This window comes from Emys orbicularis, chromosome 1 (assembly GCF_028017835.1).
Source record: "Emys orbicularis isolate rEmyOrb1 chromosome 1, rEmyOrb1.hap1, whole genome shotgun sequence".
In the NCBI taxonomy this organism is placed as follows: domain Eukaryota; kingdom Metazoa; phylum Chordata; order Testudines; family Emydidae; genus Emys; species Emys orbicularis.
Genome location: NC_088683.1, coordinates 136,532,681 through 136,554,040, shown reverse-complemented (window position 1 = coordinate 136,554,040; position 21,360 = coordinate 136,532,681). Strand labels below are relative to the sequence as shown.

Genomic DNA, 21,360 nt, shown 5'->3' with positions numbered 1-21,360 from the left:
TCTTTTTGCCCAACAAATCCCAGCCTCCCCTCATCCCTGCTGGCTCCTAGTCTCACTCTACTTGTCTAACCATAGTCACTCCCCTCCCCACAGCTCCCAGTCCTTGTCTCTTCCAATCCCAGTATCACCAGACTCCTTGTCCCAGTCTACTTCTTTCCCTCTCCCTGATCTGGCTCTTGTCCCCTCTGCATTGAAGTCAGGCAAATTCCTCCTCCAAGCTGCCTGGGTGCCAGCAGTGTGTGGGGAGGATATCACTGAGAGCATAGAAGAGGCAGGCTCCCTGCTTTCAGTTCTGGTTCTGGCCTGGAGCAGCCGGAAGCAGTAATTACAGGGAGAGTCCAATGTCACCCTTGCAGCCCTCTGCTACAGCATGCTCAGTTATTCCATTGGGCATGGCACAAGCACAGTCTGGTCATACGTAGGAGCTGTGAGGGGCTGGAGCATGCTCAGTGAGTTTGGAGTCTTTACCTGTTACATTCTAGCAAGTCTTTACTGGGCGTGTGCAAACCACATTCTTTCAAAGTTCCATAATCCCACCCAGTTAGGGTTGCCAGGTGTCCGGTTTTTGACTGGAATGCCCAGTCGAAAAGGGACCCTGGCATAACAGGGCTAAGGCAGGCTCCCTGCCTGCTGTGGCTCTACGCGGTTCCCAGAAGCAGCGACATGTCCCCCCTCCAGCTCCTATGCATAGGGGCAGCCAGGGGGCTTTGCACACTGCCCCTGCCCCAAGCCCCATCTCTGCAGCTCCCATTGGCCGGGAACCATGGCCAATTGGAGTTGCAGGAGTGGTGCCTGCAGACAGGGCAGTGCGCAGAGCTGCCTGACCGCACCTTCACATAGGAGCCGAAAGGGGGACATGCCGCTGCTTCCAGGAGCTGCTTGAGGTAAGCGCTGCCCGGAGCCTGGACCCCTGATCCCCCTCTTCCACCCCAAACCCCTTGGCCCCAGACCAGAGCCCCCTCTGTACCCCAAACTCCTCATTCCCAGCCCCACCCTAGAGCCCACACCCCCAGCCCAGAGCCCCCACACCCCTGCCCCAGCCCGGAGCCCCCTCCTGCACTCCGAACCCCTCAGCCCCTGACTGGAGCCCCCTCCTGCACCCCAAATCCCTCATCCCCAGCCCCACACCACAGCCTGCTCACCCAGCCAGAGCCCTCACCCCAACCCCTTGCCCCAGCTCAGAGCCCCCTTCTGCCCCCCAAATCCCTCATCACTGGCCCCACCCCAGAGCCCACACCCCCAGCCAGAGCCCTTACCCCCTCCCGCATCCCAACCCATTGCCTCAGCCAAGAGCTCCCTCCTGCACGCTGGACTCCTCATTTCTGGCCCCACCCTGGAGTCTGCACCCCCAGCCGGAGCCCTCACCCCCTCCCAAACCCCAACCCCCTGAGCCAGCCTGGTGAAAATGAGTGAGTGAGTGAGTGTTGGGAGAGCGAGCGACGGAAGGAGTGGGGATGGAGTGAGCGGGGGACGGGGCCTTGGAGACGGGCCAGAGCAGAGGTGGGGCCTCGGAGGAGGCAGGGGGTGGGGCAAAGGTGTTCGGTTTTGTATGAGTAGAAAATTGGTAACCCTACACCCAGTTTGGGTGGGTTTTCACTGGGATGGCACAAAGCACACTCGAACACGAGGGCCACTCCCTGGCCATATTTCAAGTACCTGCTCCAAAGCACAGGGGTACTAAATCTTCTCAAAGGAAAAGTCAGCCTCATTCTTGGAAATGATTGAACCAGTCTGGCTGAAATTTTTCAAAAAGTCCAGCCTGAGGCAGATACCCAATATGGATAATTTCAGTGCAAATGGTTAAAATATGGAAAAGTTAGAAGCAACTGAAAATAGGCCATGGTCTCAGCATTAGGTCTCCCATTGGCCCCTGCACCTTGCACCAACGGGGGATACAGGGCGGGGGATACAGGTACAGATGATAATTGTGACCAGTTTTGCTAAAAGCAGAGCTGCAATGAGAGGGATATGTCATGAAAAATGGATGCTGTCTGGCTCACTTTCTTCCCTTCATTGTCTATTTTATGTGGGGGCACATTGGGTGATGTGAAACAGCTGTAAGCAGGTATGGGGCATGGGAAGTGGGAGTCATGTATGGGATAAGTAGAGTGGGGAGCATACCTTAGTGTAAGTTGGGGCTGGGCTTTGTGAGGGGGAATGAAAGGATGTGAAGTGAGGTGTAGGATACGTTGAGTGGTTGTGACTTGGTAAGTTGGGTGTGAGTTACCGCTGGCTGTGAGCTGGGTAGGAGAAAGGTGTGATTCGGGTACATTCAATCACAGGACATGTGGTGGGGGCACAGAGAAGTGTAAAGGGAGAAAAAACAATCTTTCATGAAGGTTTGCCCCAGGCTCACTGTCTAGGAAAACCGCTTTATATTGTGTATGTGACTGGGGGCTATTCAGTACTCCATACTCCTTCCTTACCTAGGCAAAACTACTGATGTCAAAGGGACTTTTGTGTGACTAGGAATGGTAGCACTGAATAGTTCTCTTAAATTAGCCACCCAGGAGGAGTCCACTGTGGGTGGTAAGCCATAGGGAGTAGCCAGATGGCTGTTGAGCTGGTTGGGTAACGCGTATGGTGATTAAAGGGGTGGGACACCCAAAGGAGCACATTTGAAAATATATCTTGGCCCACACATCACTGCTTACTAAAGTATTAATTTTCAAACTGTTTCATGAGGAGTCAAATTTATTAACAATTTGTATATTCAAAGCTCTGTGTGTGAGGCAACACACCCTGGTCTCATTATTGCTAATGCCGATAGGATCAGCGCACATAACTCCCTATGTATTGCTTAAACAATTTACCCCTAACAGTGTAAGTTACTCCAAAACAAAACTAAATCTTACATGTAAGAAAAGAAAAATGCCTACATCTTGACTTTATTTCACCTTAAACCTCAGTGTTTAAAAAATGTTCAGCTACGTGGTATTAATCAAATCAAGCTGGGTAAATTTACCTTTTATAAATCTGAAATGAAACTCTGTTTTATAGCTTGAATATTATTTTTAGGAAGATAAAGTTGTAAGAACCTTTGACTGATCTGTACTAAAATATTTTACTGCAATTTTATTTGCTTGGGAAAATATTTTTAAAACATTAACAGAAATGTATGGCATAAATTTCAAAGCCTATCTCATAATTTCATGTACAAATATTTATATACATGGTCCCAGGGAAGTTAAAAATATAGTGTTTTTATAGAAAATATACAATGCCATGTACATTCACTGTATAGTAACTATAGTTTAAAATGGCCAGGGTGATGTTTTTACAATGTCTTTATGAAAGTATCTTTCACTCAAAATTGAGCTAATGAATCTTAACAAAGGGAAATTTTGTTTTGTGGTGTTGATAAACAGAAATAAAAACATATATACAACCAAGGAGACAGTTAATAAATAACCTGCAGGTATAGAATATCAAACGATGATTGCATTTATTTGGTTTTCTGTGCATTACACAGTAGAGTCTGCAGCTTGGCATACCGTTTCTTCTGCAAATCCATCCCACTCTGTTGCCTTCTATAGCAAATAGCAACGGGGTGGAGCTCAGAGGAGCTTGTCTTAGTTTTGGCCTTTTTTATTTTTAAAATACTTATTATGGACCTGATTGAAAGCCCACTGAAGTCAGTGGAAAGACTCCCATTAACTTTGGGCCTGCTCCTATGTTCAGTTATTTTCCAAGATAGGATGGTATTATTTTGTAGCTTGGTTCCCACTCTATGTCTAAATCAAACTCTTCAGTACATTGCAGCAAAAGCTGTTCTTGTTTGATTCTGATGCTGACATTTTGTCAACCTCAGAGTGATTATTGATCATTCAGTAATTGAACCAACTGCTGAATTTTCAGCCATGCAGGAGTAAACATAAAGCATACAGCAAAGTTAGCATTTTTGGTATGGATTCTGTGACAGTCCAAGTAATACCCAAGAAATGCATTGTCCAGGGCAAACATCTCCTGGTGTGAATCAAAATGCCATAAATAACATACATATTTTCAGGATGAGGCACTTTGTGTCAGATCATGCTTTTATTCTTTCCAGAATCAAAATAATGTGTTTGTTGCAATGACCCCAGTCTTTTCGAGATTTTTCTTGTTCAGTTCTGATTTTATTCCTGAAATCAACTCTCTGGATGTTTGTTCATTCATGTTATTTTTATTTAGCTTAGTCTCTACAAACTTGGCTGCTTGTAGAAATGTACAGTATTTTTCCTTTTGGCAAGCTACTTTTCTTTCCGTGAAAAATACGGTTCCTCAGTATATTGTTCTTTGAAAGGGTTAACCTCACAGTTGCTAATACCATATAACTCTATTAGTTATTAATGCAGTCAACTCATAAACACAGTTTAAAGAGTATTAGCCTTGGAAGAACTTTCCAGGAGACCAATATATCAAATAAATCCTGAAGTCCCTTAACCTCAGGATAGAATTACAGGTTTATAATTTACTCAACACTTACATGACCTGGAGAAGAAAGGATTGCCAAGTCAGTCAAAACTAAATTACTCTTGACCTTAAATTAGTCTTTTTCATGGTATTCAAACTGTAGCTAAACTGCTATTGAAATAATTTAGGCTGTATAAAGCAGGTTTGTATTTTTCCATATTGATACCCACAGTTAACACATATACAGAATTTATATACGATTGTTTACTAAAAGTGGTTAATTTGTATCCTAGTCAGAAAATCCAATTAATCTTGATTCATAGATACATGAAACACTCATATATAGATTTGTGTATAATATATCTTCAATCTTTCCAGCTTTCTCATGACTAGAATGTTATACAGTACAGACCAATTAGTTGTGACTATTAACTGGAACCTAGTCAAGTCAGTTTGATACTGTTAATTTTGTTGGTTAATGGTAGCTGCCTGTTGTCACATGAGGGCCCTATTTTGCCATCATTACTTGTTCAAAATGGAAGTTTTGCCTGAGTAAGGGCTACTACAAGACCGGGACCATGGAAAAAAGCTAAGACATGACAGAGTAACTTTTGCATCATGTTGACAACATTGGTCCTATCTTCAGTCATTTTTCAGTCCATACTAAAGCTGAGTGATTGAAGGACTTTCCCTGATACATCATTTAATTACAAGCTTGAGACCAAATCCTATAAACACTATGGCTTAGTCTACACTACAAAGTAATGCCAGCATAATGATGTCAGCTATGAGTGTGAAAAAAATCACTCTTCCTAGCTGACAGAGTTATGCCCCCCAGTGTAGATGCAGCTATGCCAACAGAAAAGTACTTCTGTCAGTTTAGCTTTTGTCATTTCGGAGATGCTGTAGCTATGCCACCAGAAAAATTCCTCTGTTTTCTGGCTCTTATGGCATAACTATACTGGTATAGCTATACCAGCAAAGCACTTGTAGTGTTGACAAGCTCTTATTGGCATGCTTAACTTTGCATATGAGTAGCCCCAGATGAATTCAGTGAGACTACTCATGGGCCTAAAGTTACACACGTATGTGTTTTCAGGACTGGGACCTTCATTAATTGTAATTAGGTCTTAGGTTGTACAAATCTCTCTTATGTCTCATTCAGAAAATGTTTGTTCCTGAAAGTAGTGCTTTATAAGCATTAACATTAGAAAGCCAACTTTCAGGATGTGAGTGGGACAGTGTGGTTTCAGATTTGATTTTGAATGCTTTGACAGTTCCAAACTGAGCTGAGCCCTAAGGCATTTTAAAAACAATGCAACGCTCTTTTAAAAAATCTGCTACTGTTCATTCTCAATATCTCAACAATGCAAAAGGATTTTTAATTGGTTACTTAATGTGCGCTATATCATAGTCACGTTAAACGTGCAATCTAGGGCCAAAATCTGGCCGGAACAGTACAGGACAGAACTCGACATCCTATTCTCTGCATTTTTTCTGAAGCCTTTCATAGTAGGTGCCTTAGAGAGACATTCCAGAGTAGGGCCTATAAGTCAGATGTGTGCACCTATGTTTCTTTGCATACACTTTGGGTGCAGTTTCCAGCTCAAGGAGACAATACTCCTGCTAGCTGTGATCGCTCTAGCACAATAAAAACAGAAAAGTAGCAGCACTGGCACAAGTGGCGGGAGGGACTAGCGGCCTGAAGTACGATCTCATCCAAGACACGAGGCACTACTCGAGGCTAGCCCCTATCACCGCTCACGCTGCCACATTTACACTTCTATTGTTAGCATTCTCGCTTAATCAGAAGTAGCGCACGTATGTCTCCTTGAGCAGGAAATTCGACTTCCCACCTCCAGTTTAGACATACCCGTTGTGGTTTAATAGATTTTTAAGGCCAAAAGAGACTGTTATGGGATCTAGTCTGACCTCTTGGCTCTTACATAATGCAGGCCCTGAAATTCTGCACAGTGATTCCTACATCTAGCCCAGCAACTTAGGGTTAAACGGAATCTATCTTTCAGAGAGGCATCCAATCCTGATTTTAATGACCCCAAATGATGGAGGGTTTATCACATTACGTGAGCAATCTGTTCCAATGTTTAATTATCCTCAGTGTTAAAAATTTCCATTTCCCATGGGGTGTCAGTAGCCCCTATACATATATACTATGCAGATTATTATTGCTTCTGCCAAGAATGATCTTTGCAGTACAACGGTATAGGAGGGTAGTGCCAGCCATAAAATGATCACATGTTAATGCTGCCTTAAAGGTATATATGAACACCTGCTTTGAAAGGCCATTTTGCACATTTCCAGAATGTAGCCGCTAAATTGTATATTTGAAGTTAGTTCCTCACTCTGTTTGAGAGATGCTGGCAACTGACTCCCAATTCATACTGAGAAAGTAGAGCAGTCGGCAAGTTATCTTAGGTGCCTGTACACGGACGCAAGACCCCTGGGAAACAAACAGGAAGAATTGGAAGTCCTGGCACAGTCAAGGAACTACGATATGATTGGAATAACAGAGACTTGGTGGGGTAACTCACATGACTAGAGCACTGTCTTGGATGGGTATAAACTGTTCAGGAAGGACAGGTGGGGGAGAAAAGGTGGAGGAGTTGCACTGTATGTAAGAGAGCAATATGATTGCTCAGAGCTCCAGTATGAAACTGGAGAAAAGCCTGTAGAGAGTCTTTGGGTTAAATTTAGAGGTGAGAGCAACAAGGGTGATGTCTGCTATAGACCACCAGACTAGGAGGATGAGGTAGACAAGGCTTTCTTCAGACAACTAACAGAAGTTTCCAGATCGCAGGCCCTGGTTCTTGTGGGGGACTTCAATCACCCTGACATCTGCTGTGAGAGCAACACAGCAGTGCACAGACAATCCAGGAAGTTTTTGGAGAGTGTTGAGGAAAACTTCCTGGTGCAAGTGCTGGAGGAACCAACTAGGGGCCATGCTCCTCTTGACCTGCTGCTCACAAACAGGGAAGAATTGGTAGGGGAAGTAGAAGTGGATGTCAACCTGGGCAGCAGTGACCATGAGATGGTCAAGTTCAGGATCCTGACAAAAGGAAGAAAGGAGAGCAGCAGAATACGGACCCTGGATTTCAGAAAAGCAGACTTTGACTCCCTCAGGGAACTTGTGGGCAGGATCCCCTAGGAGGCTAATATGAGGGAGAAAGGAGTCCAGGAGAGCTGGCTGTATTTTCAAGAAGCCTTACTGAGGGCACAGGAACAAACCATCCCGATGTGCAGAAAGAATAGCAAATATGGCAAGCGACCAGCTTGGCTTAACAGAAAAATCTTCGGTGAGCTTCAACACAAAAAGGAAGCTTATAAGAAGTGGAAACTTGGACAGATGACTAGGGAGGAGTATAAAAATATTGCTGGAGCATGCAGGGGTTAATCAGGAAGGCCAAAGCACAACTGGAGTTGCAGCTAGCAAGGATGTGAAGGGTAACAAGAAGGGTTTCTACAGGTATGTTAGCAACAAAAAGAAGGTAAGGGAAAGTGTGGGACCCTTACTGAATGGGGGAGGCAACCTAGTGACAGATGATGTGGAAAAAGCTGAAGTACTAGATACTTTTTTTGCCTTGGTCTTCACAGACAAGGTCAGCTCCCAGACTGCCGCACTGGGCAGCACAGTATGGGGAGGAGGTGAGCAGGTGAAAGAACAGGTTAAGGACTATTTAGAAAAACTGGATATGCACAACTCCATGGGGCAGGATCTAATGCATCTGAGGGTGCTGAAGGAGTTGGCTGATGTGATTGCAGAGCCATTGGCCATTATCTTTGAAAACTCATGGTGATCGGGGGAGGTCCTGGACAATTGGAAAAAGGCAAATATAGAGCCCGTCTTTTAAAAATGAAAGAAGAAGAATCCAGGGAAACAGACAGGTCAGCCTTACCTCAGTCCCTGGGGAAAAAAATCATGGAGCAGGTTCTTAAGGAATCCATTTTGAAGCACTTGGAGAAGAGGAAGGTGATTAGGAATAGTCAACATGGATTCACCAAGGGCAAGTCATGCCTGACCAACCTGATTGTCTTCTATGATGAGATAACTGGCTATGTGGATATGGGGAAAGCAGTGGACGTGATATATCTTGACTTTAGCAAAGCTTTTGATACTGTCTCCCACAGTATTCTTGCCAGCAAGTTTAAAAAGTATGGATTGGATAAGTGGATAAAAAGCTGGCTAGATCGTCAGGCTCAACAGGTAGTGATCAACAGCTCAATGTCTAGTTGGCAGCCGGTATCAAGCAGAATGTCCCAAGGGTCTGTCCTGGAGCCGGTTTTGTTCAACATCTTCATTAATGATCTGGATGATGGGATGGATTGCACCCGCAGCAAGTTCATGGATGGCACTAAGCTGCGGGGAGAGGTAGATATGCTGGAGGGTAGGGATAGGGTCCAGAGTGACCTAGACAAATTGGAGGATTGGGCTAAAAGAAATCGAATGAGGTTCAACAAAGACAAGTGCAGAGTCCTGCACTTAGGACAGAAGAATCCCATGCACTGCCACAGGCTGAGGACCGACTGGCTAAGTGGCAGTTCTACAGAAAAGGACCTGGGGATTACAGTGGATGAGAAGCTGGATATGAGTCAACTGTGTGCCCTTGTTGCCAAGAATGCTAACGGCATTTTGGGCTGTATAAGTAGGGGCATTGCCAGCAGATCATGGGACGTGATTATTCTCCTCTATTTGACACTGGTGAGGCCACGTCTGGAGTACTGTGTCCAGTTTTGGGCCCCCCACTACAGAAAGGATGTGGACAAATTGGAGAGAGTCCAGCGGAGGGCAATTAAAATGATTAGAGGGCTGGGGCACATGACTTATGAGGAGAGGCTGAGGCAACTGGGCTTATTTAGTTTGCAGAAGAGAAGAGTGAGAAGGGATTTGATAGCAGCCTTCAACTACCTGAAGCGGGATTCCAAAGAAGATGAAGCTAGGCTTTTCTCAGTGGTGGCAGATGACAGAACAAGGACCAATGGTCTCAAGTTGCAGTGGAGGAGGTCTAGGTTGGATATTAGGAAAAACTATTTCACTAGAAGGGTGGTGAAGCACTGGAATGGGTTACCTAGGGAGGTGGTGGAATCTCCATCCTTAGAAGTTTTTAAGGCCCGGCTTGACAAAGCCCTGGCTGGGATGATTTATTTGGGATTGGTCCTGCTTTGAGCAGGGGGTTGGACTAGATGACCTCCTGAGGTCTCTTTCAACCCTAATCTTCTATGATTCTATGACCATCTCCCCTGATAATGAACCAACACCTCCTTGTTTAGATTTCACCAACTGTAGAAGAATACAGGTCCAATTCACAGCACAAAGCTCTCCTTGCACCTCTAAACTTCGTTGACCAAGACTGGTTGAATTTGAACCAGAGAAAACTTTGCATTTGTCAGCCGCTGACCTGGATCTACTCCCATGAAGAAAACTAGTCTGGATCAAATCAATGATGTTATCAATTCCATTTCCACACAAAGACAGGCTGGATTCCATCAGATTGTTAATCACTTGTATCAGTTCTGCTGATCCCATCTTCAAAGATGGTTTGGTGTTGAAGAAAATGTTCTTGACCTCCTTTACAGTTGCTGTATGAGGCTTGAGAAATTCTTTATGTTGTGACTGATAGAAGCAGAGAAATATTAAAGCTAGGATAACATCAGTTTAGGATGGTACGGCTCTTACAATTTTTAAATACGGGGCTTCATGGTTGAGAGGGCTGGTAATGGAAGAGAGAAACTTTCAGTTCTGTCACTGTCTTAAATCCAGGCCATGTAGGTATTGCTCAAAAGATACTATCTATTTCCCATTTTCTGGCCTGTTTGAGTCAGATGAAGCTAATTAACACCGATTAACAGGGTGTTATGTGAATGTTTTCTGTTATTTCTACCTGCTTTAGTTTACATCTCCTGCCCCGAGCTTTGCTTTGAGTTTCAGGTTTGAGCACACTCAAATTTTCAAAGTACAGTCAAACCCCGCAATAAGGCGCCCCGCCGTAACACGAAATTGCATATAACGTGATCACAATTTGGCCCCCCTTTAAGACACACAGTAATACAGTACTGTATGTACTGTACCAGTGGTCCCCAACGCCATGATGGCTGCCGGGACATTGATGTGCCCCCGCCTAGTGCCAGGCAGGGGAGAGAAGCTGCGGCCCCGTGCCTGCCGGGTACAGAGAGCACCGGCGCCCACAGCCCTGTTGTTCTCTGTCCCCGGCAGGCGCAGGGCCACGGCTCCTCTCCGGCTTCAAGAGGAGCCGCGGCCCCGCGCCTGCCGGGGACAGAGAGCTCCAGGGCTGCGGGCGCCGGTGCTCTCTGTCCCGGGCAGGTGCAGGGCCGCGGCTCCTCTCCGGCTTGGAGAGAAGCCGCGGCCCCGTGCCTGCCAGGGACAGAGAGCTCCAGGGCTGCAGGTGCCGGTGCTTTCTGTCCCTGGCAGGTGCGGGGCCGCGGCTCCTCTTGAAGCCGGAGAGGAGCCGTGGCCCCGCGCCTGCCGGGGACAGAGAACAACAGGGCTGTGGGTGCCGGTGCTCTCTGTCCCCGGCAGGCGCGGGGCCGCAGCTCCTCTTGAAGCTGGAGAGGAGCCGCAGCTCCGTGCCTGCCGGGGATAGAGAGCACCGGCACCTGCAGCCCTGGAGCTCTCTGTCCCCAGCAGGTGCGGGGCCGCGGCTCCTCTTGAAGCCGGAGAGAAGCCGTGGCCCCACACCTGCCCGGGACTGAGAACAGCAGGGCTGCCGGTACTCACTGTCCCCGGCAGGCGCGGGGCCACAGCTTCTCTCCCCTGCTGGGCACTAGGGGCACTAGGCGGCGCACATCAATGCACTGCCTTGGGGACCACTGACGGGCTTGAAACCCTGCTATACTGCGACCCGGCATTTAGCGCGATGAAATTTTTTGGACCCCAAACATCGCGGTATAGCGGGGGTTCACTGTAAACTCATTTGAAACTGCTGTGTTTCAAGTGGTTTTGCATCAAAACCATGCCAACCCTCAGATTTTGCGTAATTTCTAAGCAAGAAGATGCATCAGGTCAGACTTGTTGGAAACTTGGCCCAGGCTTACAGGTTTATGAGTTTTGCGTTTGTAATGCAACCCCAAACCATGTCACTATTGTGAGGACTTTGGGTATTATTGGGAACAGTCTTTACCAGTGGTGGGCAACCTACGGCCCATGGGCTGCACGCGGCCCATCAGGGTAATCCTCTGGCGGGCCATCAGACTGTTTGTTTACATTTGCATGGCCACCCGCAGCACCCAGTGGCCGCGGTTCACCATTCCTGGTGAATGGGAACTGCGGGAAGCGGTGCAGGCCTGGCCGCCTTTTCCCACAGCTCCCATTGGCCAGAAATGGCAAACCACAGCCACTGGGAGCTGTGGGCGGCCGTGCAAATGTAAACAAATGGTCTGGTGGCCAGCCAGTGGATTACCCTGACGGGCCGCAGGTTGCCCACCACCGGTAGATGCGCATTCGGTGGATAAACAGAGAACTTCTGTTTCCAAGTGTGCCACCTTTCATAATTTTTTTGTTAGAAACATTGAGAATGAAAGTTACAAGAACTCCATTGTCAGATAACAGACTGTAAAAATATGTCAGCATAAAATGGTGCCCCAATATTTAAATATACCTTTGTACCTAGGTTTTCAAAAGTGGCCTCCAACATCGCTGAAATGATTACATGCTTAACTACAGCAAATCAGGCAGTTAGACATCTAAATCAGTGCAGTTGTGAGCATAACTATTTAGAAGCACATTTGATTGCAGATGAAAAGTTACGATCATCGTCTAGTTTAAAAAACCCTAAGGCCTTAAGGCTTTTGTATTCATAGCTATTTCTATTATCCTGATAATTCCCAATGTGAATATGTAAAAATATTTTGTGGGTATCATTTACTTCTATAAACCTCAGTTGTTGTTGTTAAACTGCACCAAATGTTTTTATTTTGAGTCAGTTTGACATTAAAGTGCATCTGCCAAGGTGCTATGATGTGTCATGGGAGTCATAGTTTGGGTGTTTCATGACCCCATGGTTTCTTATGGGGTGGGCTCTTTGGCCAGATTATATCTCCCATGATGCAACATGGGAGTCAGGTGGCTGTGATGCATCATGGGAGAATTAGTCTGGCCAGGAAGCCCAATCCATAGGGATGATTGAGGGCACTGGGCAGTTGAATGTTAAATTTTAGATTTTTTTTTTATCCCAAATTGAGATGAAAACAAATGCAGAAATATCATAAACCCTGTGGGATATAAATTCTAATTTTAAATCAGCTGTAATAAAAATTCAAGGGACACCATCATAGGACCTAATCACATCAGCCACACCATTAGAAGCTCGTTCACCTGCACATCTACCAATGTGATATATGCCATCATGTGCCAGCAATGCCCCTCTGCCATGTACATTGGCCAAAGCGGACAGTCTCTACGCAAAAGAATAAATGGACACAAATCAGACGTCAAGAATTATAACATTTAAAAACCAGTAGGAGAACACTTCAACCTCCCTGGTCACTTTTACAGACCTAAAAATCGCAATTCTTCAACAAAAAAACTTCCAAAACAGACTCCAACTGAAGAACTGGAGTTAATTTGCAAACTGGACACCATTAAATTAGGCTTGAATAAAGACCGGGAGTGGATGGGTCATTACACAAAGTAAAAACTATTTCCCCATGCTAATTTTCCCCCTACTGTTACTCACACCTTCTTGTCAACTGTTTGAAATGGGCCATCCTGATTATCACTACAAAAGTTTTTTTTTCCTCCTGCTGATAATAGCCCACCTTAATTCATTAGTCTCATTAGTCTCATTAGAGTTGGTAGGCACCCCCCATTTTTTCGTGTTCTCTTCCTTCCGATGAAGTGGGTTTTAGCCCACGAAAGCTTATGCCCAAATAAATTTGTTAGCCTCTAAGGTGCCACAAATACTCGTTCTTTTTATGGAGCAGGAAATCTCTCTGCTGAAAGCCCCCTGGTGGAGGATAGGGCAAAGAGAGACTCCCAGTGCCACCGCTGGCAGCAGCACCAGCACTTGTTGATAGGGGAAGAGGTTAAGGGGGAGAGAAATGCATCTTGTCTTTATAATGTGATTATTTTGACCAATTGCTAAGCCGACATGTTGCAAACGTTTGGCTGAAGAGGATGATTATTTTAATAAAGTTAAACAGAAAAGGAAGAAAAGTAGACAATCTGATGATAGTTATGTTGTGTTTGGTTTTTTGTGTCTTGTGTCCAAGACCAGTTGATAGAACAAATTAAGAAGAGTCAGTATCTTGCACTGCAGCTTGATATATCCACTCGTATTAGCCAACATGGCTCAGCTTCTGTGTTATGTGAGATTTGTCGAAGTAGGAACAATGGTTGGAAAACTTGTATTTAATAGACCCATTCTTCTCACTGGAATCTTAGGTTGTGTCCAAACATGCCAAAAATCCATATTTTCAAATTAGTTTTAAAAATGTGGATTACAGGGATTAGATTGGATTATATAAAGCCTTGTGTACACTACCACTTACGTCGATGTAAGTTATGTCGCTCAAGGGTGTAAAAACCCACCACCCTGAGCAATGTAACATACATAGTCTACACCACGCTATGTTGGCAGGAGACACTCTCCTGTTGACGTAGCTTCCGCCTCTCGTTGAGGTGGATTAGTTATGCTCTTCCATCGATTTATCGCGTCTTCACCAGACCTCCTAATTCAATGCCGCTGCATCAATCGCAACAACGTGGATTTAGCGCAGTAGTGAGGACAAGCCCTAATTAAACAAACTGTATGTAGTTGAATAAAGTTGCAAAACCATCTGAACTATAGTGTCCCTCTTGCATCTAATGTCCTGAGTTGATAAAAAAATGGTATTTGGTTGTGGGGAGCCACTAAGTTTTAAAATATCTGTAAAGGAGCTGCAATAATCAACAGTTTGGAAACCACAGAATGACAGTGACAAATATTCTATATATTCGGTATTAGTAAAATAAGAGAGTGGCTGCTGTCTCTGAGTATTCTGTGCAGGCTCTCATGCCAAACATGGTGTAGAAACCTTGAAGTTGATAGTGTCTCTTTCTTACTCACAGTTTTCTATGGTAGCCCATTGTTATGTACATGATCAGTATAGTCTGCAATATGTTTTAAAGGGCACCAACATTTAGGGGGGGGAAACATACATTCACTTGTTTAAATATTATATATATCTGTTTGCAAAGTAGTATTTCTCAGTTCTTGGTACCTGAATGAATCACGGTATTGAATACATGAATCAATCAGGAAATGTTTAAAAATGACACTAATCTTACATTAGAGAGTGACTTCAAAGGTTTTAGTAGGGAATGCACAAGACTTTAGAAGGGTAGTGTTCAAGTTAATCAAAATAATCAGAAAGCAATATTGAAGCAGGCTTTCAGAGTAGACAAGCACAACATTATTATTACTTTTACACAGCTTCTGGCAAACAGAGGCTAGAGACACCATTCCTGTCCATCCTGGCTAATAGCCATTGATGGACCTATCCTCCGTAAACTTATCTAGTTCTTTTTTTAATCCTTTTCTAGTCTTGGTCTTCACAACATCCTCTGGCAAGGAGTTCCATGGGTTGACTGTGCATTGTGTGAAAAAATACTTCCTTTTGCTTGTTTTAAATCTGCTGCCTATTAATTTCATTTGGTGACCCCTAGTTCTTGTGTTATGAGAAGGAGTAAATAACATTTCCTCATGATTTTATAGATCTCTATCATATCCCCTCTTAGTCATATCTTTTCCAAGTCGAAAAGTCCCCATCTCATTAATCTCTCCTCATATGGCAGCCGTTCCATACCCATAATCATTTTTGTTGCCCTTTCTGAACTTTTTCCAATTCCAGTATACCTTTTTTGCAATGGGGCGACCACATCTGCAAGCAGTATTCAAGATGTGGGCATACCGTGGATTTATATAGCGGCAAGATGATATTTTCTGTCTTATTAGCTATCCCTTTCTTAATGATTTCCAACATTCTGTTCGCTTTTTTGACTGCTGCTGCACATTGAGTGGATGTTTTCAGAGAACTATCCACAATGACACCAAGATCTCTTTTTTGAGTAGTAACAGCTAATTTAGACCCCATCATTTTATTGGGAGTTCGGGTGTTTTTTTCTGTTTATTTTCTGGCTGCTGATTTATCTTACTTTCTTGATATACCATTAATCCTTGAGGGATTGGTGATCAGTGTTATTTTTTTTCCCCGTTGAGCCATTTCACCAGTTTAAAGCTCTTCATCTGGGATCTCAAAGTGCTTTAGAAATATTAATGAATTAAGCCTCATGACTCTTCTGAGGCAGGTATGTTTTATACCTATTTTACAAATGTATCAACTAAAGCACAGAGAGGGTAAGGGACATCCCCAAGATCACACAGTGAGTCACGGGCCAAACTGAGATAGAACCCAGGTGTCCTGCCTCTGTATCCTCTGCTCTAACTACTAAACCACAGTTATAGAAACTACTCAACGGATATCTAACCATGTGGGTGGATCCCTGTGCCCATTCAGATCCAGTTGCAGGATCTTACCTTTACTAAGTATAAATCACAGCTCATAATAGACTACAACAGCCCTGATTAGCAGAACACCTAAGCATGTGCTTAAAGTTAAGTGTTTTGCCGAATCAGGGCCTTAATCAGGCTAAAACAAAATCCAGGCAATGGTTCTATTTACACATCCTAATTTCTGAAAGGATTGAAAATGTGGAAATGAATCCCAATGTTTACATACTGAGTTGAACAAATTTCCTTCTAGATCCCAAATAGGGGTAGATGTTACTTTTTTTTAAAAGAAGCCAAATGGGGCAAGAGACTTTTTCTGTCAGCGCTTATTTAGATGCTTCCATTTAAGCACCTAAATGAGGGCCAGATTTTCAAAGTGCTCTGCAGGTAGCAACTCCCATTGTGACACTTAGGGCTAGATTTATGAAAGAACTCGGTACCCAATATGCTATTGTCAATTGCTCTCTCTGACTCGGTTTTTCATTAAGAAAATGGGGATAATACTTTCCTACCTCACATTCATGCTATGAGAATACAGTAGAACCTCAGAGTTACGAACTCTTGAAATGTTCGTGACTCTGAATAAAACGTTATGGTTATTCTTTCAAAAGTTTGCAACTGAACATTGACTTAATACAGCTTTGAAACTTTACTACGCAGAAGAAAAATGCTGCTTTCCCTTTATTTTTGTGGTAGTTTATGTTTAACACAGTAGTGTACTGTATTTGCTTTTTCTTTTTTTGCCTTTGCTACTGACTGATTGTGTACTTCCGGTTCCATATGAGGCGTGTGGTTGACGGGTCAGTTTATAGCTCTGGTGTTTGTAACTCTGAGGTTCTACTGTAAATCCATTATTGTTTCTGAGCTGTTCTGATTCTATAATAATGGGGACCACCTAAGCCTTAGATAGCTGTATTTTATACTTGATATATATAATTTATAGATAGTATTTTGCATTTTTAAACATGTCATAAAAGACTTTTTCCTCAGTACTGCAGTTTAGTCCCTACTGGTATATAATGGAGAGCAATTATTTATTTTTTAAAAGAAATATAAAGCCCTGAGCTGCCTGAAAGCCATTAAAATTTTAATTCTTAGAACTGTTCCCTGACTTGACTGTGATCCAGTTTCTGTGCAGGCGAGGTAGGAATTAAAATTAATGAGCCCAAACAAACTGGTGTTTCAGAGACTCTGTCTTTGCCAGGCATTATATTTTCATGACAGAAATCAGTGAAGTGTAAATATAGTGTTCAATCACTGATGTATATTAAGAACTCAGTGTTGTTCCCATAAATGTTGAATACAGAGAAGAGGGAAATGAACTCTTACAGTACACGGAATAGGAACTCAATAACAGTGTGTTTTTTTTTTTAAAAAGGAATAAACCAGAGCAAAATGAATAAGGTGGCCTCAATCCAATTCACAATGGATAGTTGTCAACATCTTATCTTCTATTGTAAGAGGCACAATTGCTTGTCATCCTTCCTGCTAGTCTCACCAGAAAGGTCAAGAACTGAATAAGCCTGGATATGGAACAATCTTTCTATTACTAGGGGTGATTCTGTCAGGTCAGCAGATTCATGGGCATGATGATACATGTATTGCACCTGGAGTTTGGAAAAATAGAGCACATTGGTCTCAAGGACTGTGTCTCTGGCACCTTTTACTAATAATGTATTCATTTCATTTTGTATAAATTATAACAAGTTGTTTAAATATCTGGGACAAAATCCCAAGGATAAGTGAATCGAATAATAAATTTCCCCAGATATGATCAATGCCAGTCTTAACTGATGGGGCAAAAATTTGTGAATATTGATCAGAATCTGTTTGGCTGCCAGAGATTCAAGGAACTGAGCATCAAATGAGATCAGAGGCTAAGGTTAGGGGAAATTATCGAAGCCAATGACGTAAGAGGATTCCACTCATCCAACTAGCGGCCACATTTAGAATCATTTATGTGACCTCTATAATTCAGCCAGTTATGGTAGCAGTCATTCCTCTCTCAGCAGTGTCCAGAAGCAGTTTGCTCACTTCAGAGTGGGAAAAAAATCTCTCTTTAATTCTAGTTTCACAGGGAAAAGATACCCCTATGAAATCATTCTCAGATAAGGCTGGTTGGTGCCCAGCTGCAGGTGAATTGTATGCGTGTTTGGTGGTGAATTTAGATTACCTCTTTACATATGTGTCTTAATTACTAGGGGACCAAATCTGAACATCGCTTCTCCTTCCTCCAATAAATACACTTTTGTGATGTTGTCGAAACACTAATAAACTAGTCTTTACTAAATCAGTAAAGATTTGGGGTTCACATAAACATCCAAAAGTTCAGGTGCCATCTTCCCCACACAATCCTCCTCAACCAATAAGCTCCATCTGCCTTCAGTTATTTTCTTGGGAGAGGCTCTGTAGTTTGCTGCCCCTTCCACTGTGCTCATGGGCAACTTCAGGGTCATCTCCCTCAGGCCATGGCTACACTTGCAGATGTAGAGTGCTTTGGGTTAAACCAGCCTTCGGAGAGCGCACCAGGGAAAGCGCTCCAATCTATCCACACTGACAGCTGCAAGCTCACTGGCGTGGCCACATTCGCAGCACTTGAAGCGGCATTTGGAGTGGTGCATTATGGGCAGCTATCCCACAGAGCACCTCTTCCCATTCTGGCACTGTGGCTTGTGGGAAGGGGCGTGGGGTGAGGGGCATTCTGGATCCTGTCCTAACACCCCGTGATGCATCGCTTCGCATCCCAGCAATCCATGTGTTTCCGTCCACATTTGGCGCCATCTTTCAATGGTTTCTGTGCAGAGCGCGCTTTGTCTTCCCTTTCAGTCTGCGGGAATGGAGCCCGAACTGCTGCAGAACATGCTGACGAGTCTCGCCAGCACGTCTCGTTTGGCAGTCAAGTTACTGCTTAAGATCCAAAGTGACAGTGAGGAGTCCGACGATGATCTCGAGTCGTGTAACGCATACGACACAAAATTGCTTGTCTCATTCATGGACATGCTCAGCACCGTGGAACACTGCTTTTAGGCTCGGGAAACAAGCACTGAGTGGTGGGATCACATCGTCCTGCAAGTCTGGGATGACGAGCAGTGGCTGCAGAACTTTTGGATGAGAAAAGCCACTTTCATGGGACTGTGTGAGGAGCTCGCCCCCACCCTGTGGTGCAAGGACACGAGATTGAGAACTGCCCTGCCAGTGGAGAAGCAGGTGGCTATTGCAGTCTGGAAGCTGGCAACTCGAGACAGCTACCGATCGGTCGCTAACCAGTTTGGAGTGGGAAAGTTGACGGTTGGAATTGTGTTGATGCAAATTTGCAGGGCCATTAATCTCATCCTGCTCAGAAGAACCATGACTCCGGGTTACGTGCATGACATTGTGGCTGGCTTTGAACAAATGGGTTTCCCTAACTGTGGAGGGGCAATAGATGGGACGCATATTCCTATTCTGGCACCAGCCCACCTAGTCTCTGAGTACGTTAACCAAAAGGGGTATTTCTCCATGGTTCTCCAGGCGCTTGTGGATCACCATGGTCATTTCATTGATATTAACGCAGGCTGGCCAGGAAGGGTGCATGACGCACGCATCTTTTGGAACACTGGCCTGTTCAGGAAGCTGCAAGCTGAGACTTTTTTCCCAGACCGGAAGATCACCGTAGGTGAAGTTGAAATGCCCATTGTGATCCTTGGAGACCCCGCTTACCCTTTAATGCCTTGGTTCATGAAACCCTACACAGGGAGCCTGGACAGCAGCCAGGAACAGTTCAACTACAGGCTGAGCCGGTGCCGAATGACTGTGGAGTGTGCTTTTAGCTGTTTGAAGGGCCGCTGACGCTCTCTTTATGGGAAGCTGGACTTGGCCGAAGACAGCATCCCTGCGGTTATATCCGCGTGCTGTGCCCTCCATAATATTTGTGAAGGGAAGGGTGAAAGCTTCACTCAGGCATGGACCTTGGAGGTTCAACACCTGGAGGTCTGAATTTGCACAGCCAGAGAGCAGGGCTATTAGAGGGGCCCCGCGTGGGGCTGCAAGGATTAGGGATGCCTTGAGGGAGCAATTTGAGGCTGAAAGCCACCAGTAATAACTCCCATGCAGAACATCAGACAAGTGCAGTGTCTGTGTTTGGTACACTGACTTGCAGTGCTTGTTACTTTCCTGGGCTAAGGTCTATTTTGCTTTATGCACTAATAAAGTATGTTTTCAAAGTAAAAAACTCCATTTATTGAAAAGAAAATTTGTTTATTGAAAAAAACGAAGTAACACCCAAATACTGAAAGGGCAAGGGGGTGGGGTGGGAACCGGTTCACCCATAGGCTTGAGTATGTCCTGATTTCATACTCTCGAGTCCTGTCTGGAGTGCTGTGCACTGAGTGCTGCACTTCAGGATGGCTATAGGGCATGTTGAGGGGGGTTGAGTGCAGTGGATAAGGGTCGTAGTTTTCGTGGGTGGGTGGTGAAGCTACGGGTGTAGGAGGCAGCTGGGGGCAGTAAGAACCTGGATGTTGGGGAAAGTGGGTTGGAGGGGACATGTGGGCACAAGGGGAAGAGTTTTGGGACAAGGGCTGCGGGGGGGGGGGGGACGAGCACAGTAGTGTTCTACCTGCATGGCGACGAGCACCTGGATAGAGTCCGCTTGACGCTCCATGATGCTAATCAGCCATTCCGTGCTTTGCCGCCGGTGCGTCGCGTTTTCCTGGCGGATCCTCCTTTCGCTCTCCCTCTGCTTCTGTGCCTTTTGATTCTCGTTTACAGACTGCTGCATGACTTCATGCAGCATGTCTTCTTTGCTTTTACGTGGCCTCTTCCTGAGTCTTCTCAGTTTGTCGGCCGGTGATAAAAATAACGGCTCAGATCTCAAGGTTGCACCTATACAGGCAAAATGCAACACTTAACAGAGGCAGCATTGTACACACCAGACAGAGCAATGATTTCCCCACACTTAAGGAGGGCAATCACAAAAACCATACTTTGCCTGTCCCAAAGCGAGCGCATATAACCCACAGGAGCCCCAGAAATGGTGAATAGCACAGGGTCCATGGGGACTGATTGTTTCATGTCTGTACTGTCCTCTGGGTTTCTGTGCCCGATCCCCTGGTTGGAACTGTCGCACTTTTGCCTGGCGATTGTAATGGGTTCGCTGTGCCTTCTCCAAATGTTCCTGTACAATAGGGATAACCCGGGCTATCCGGTCTCGCATCTGCATTACATGCTCTATTATATTTCTCCCCTCATTGGGTTCCTCTTCCCAGATCTCTTTGGCGATATCTAGTATGCCACGGGGGTGACGCCTGTATAATAACTCGAAGGGGGAAAACCCAGTTGAGGCCTGAGGTACCTCCCAGATAGCGAACATAAGGTAGGGTAGTAGGGTGTCCCAATCCTTCCCGTCCCGACTTACCACCTTCCTTATCATAGCCTTGAGGGTTTGGTTAAACCTTTCTACCAA

General features: G+C 44.8%; 1 protein-coding gene across 1 annotated transcript in view; it reads left to right on the top strand.

Annotated features, from left to right (window-relative positions):
• Positions 1-21,360, top strand: part of LOC135883765 (potassium voltage-gated channel subfamily KQT member 1-like) — a 522,644-nt gene that overhangs the window by 468,324 nt on the left and 32,960 nt on the right. The window contains exon 19 of the mRNA XM_065411048.1: positions 12,104-12,119. Within this exon, the coding sequence (XP_065267120.1) occupies positions 12,104-12,119 (16 nt within the window). The remainder of the gene's footprint in view (positions 1-12,103; positions 12,120-21,360) is intronic.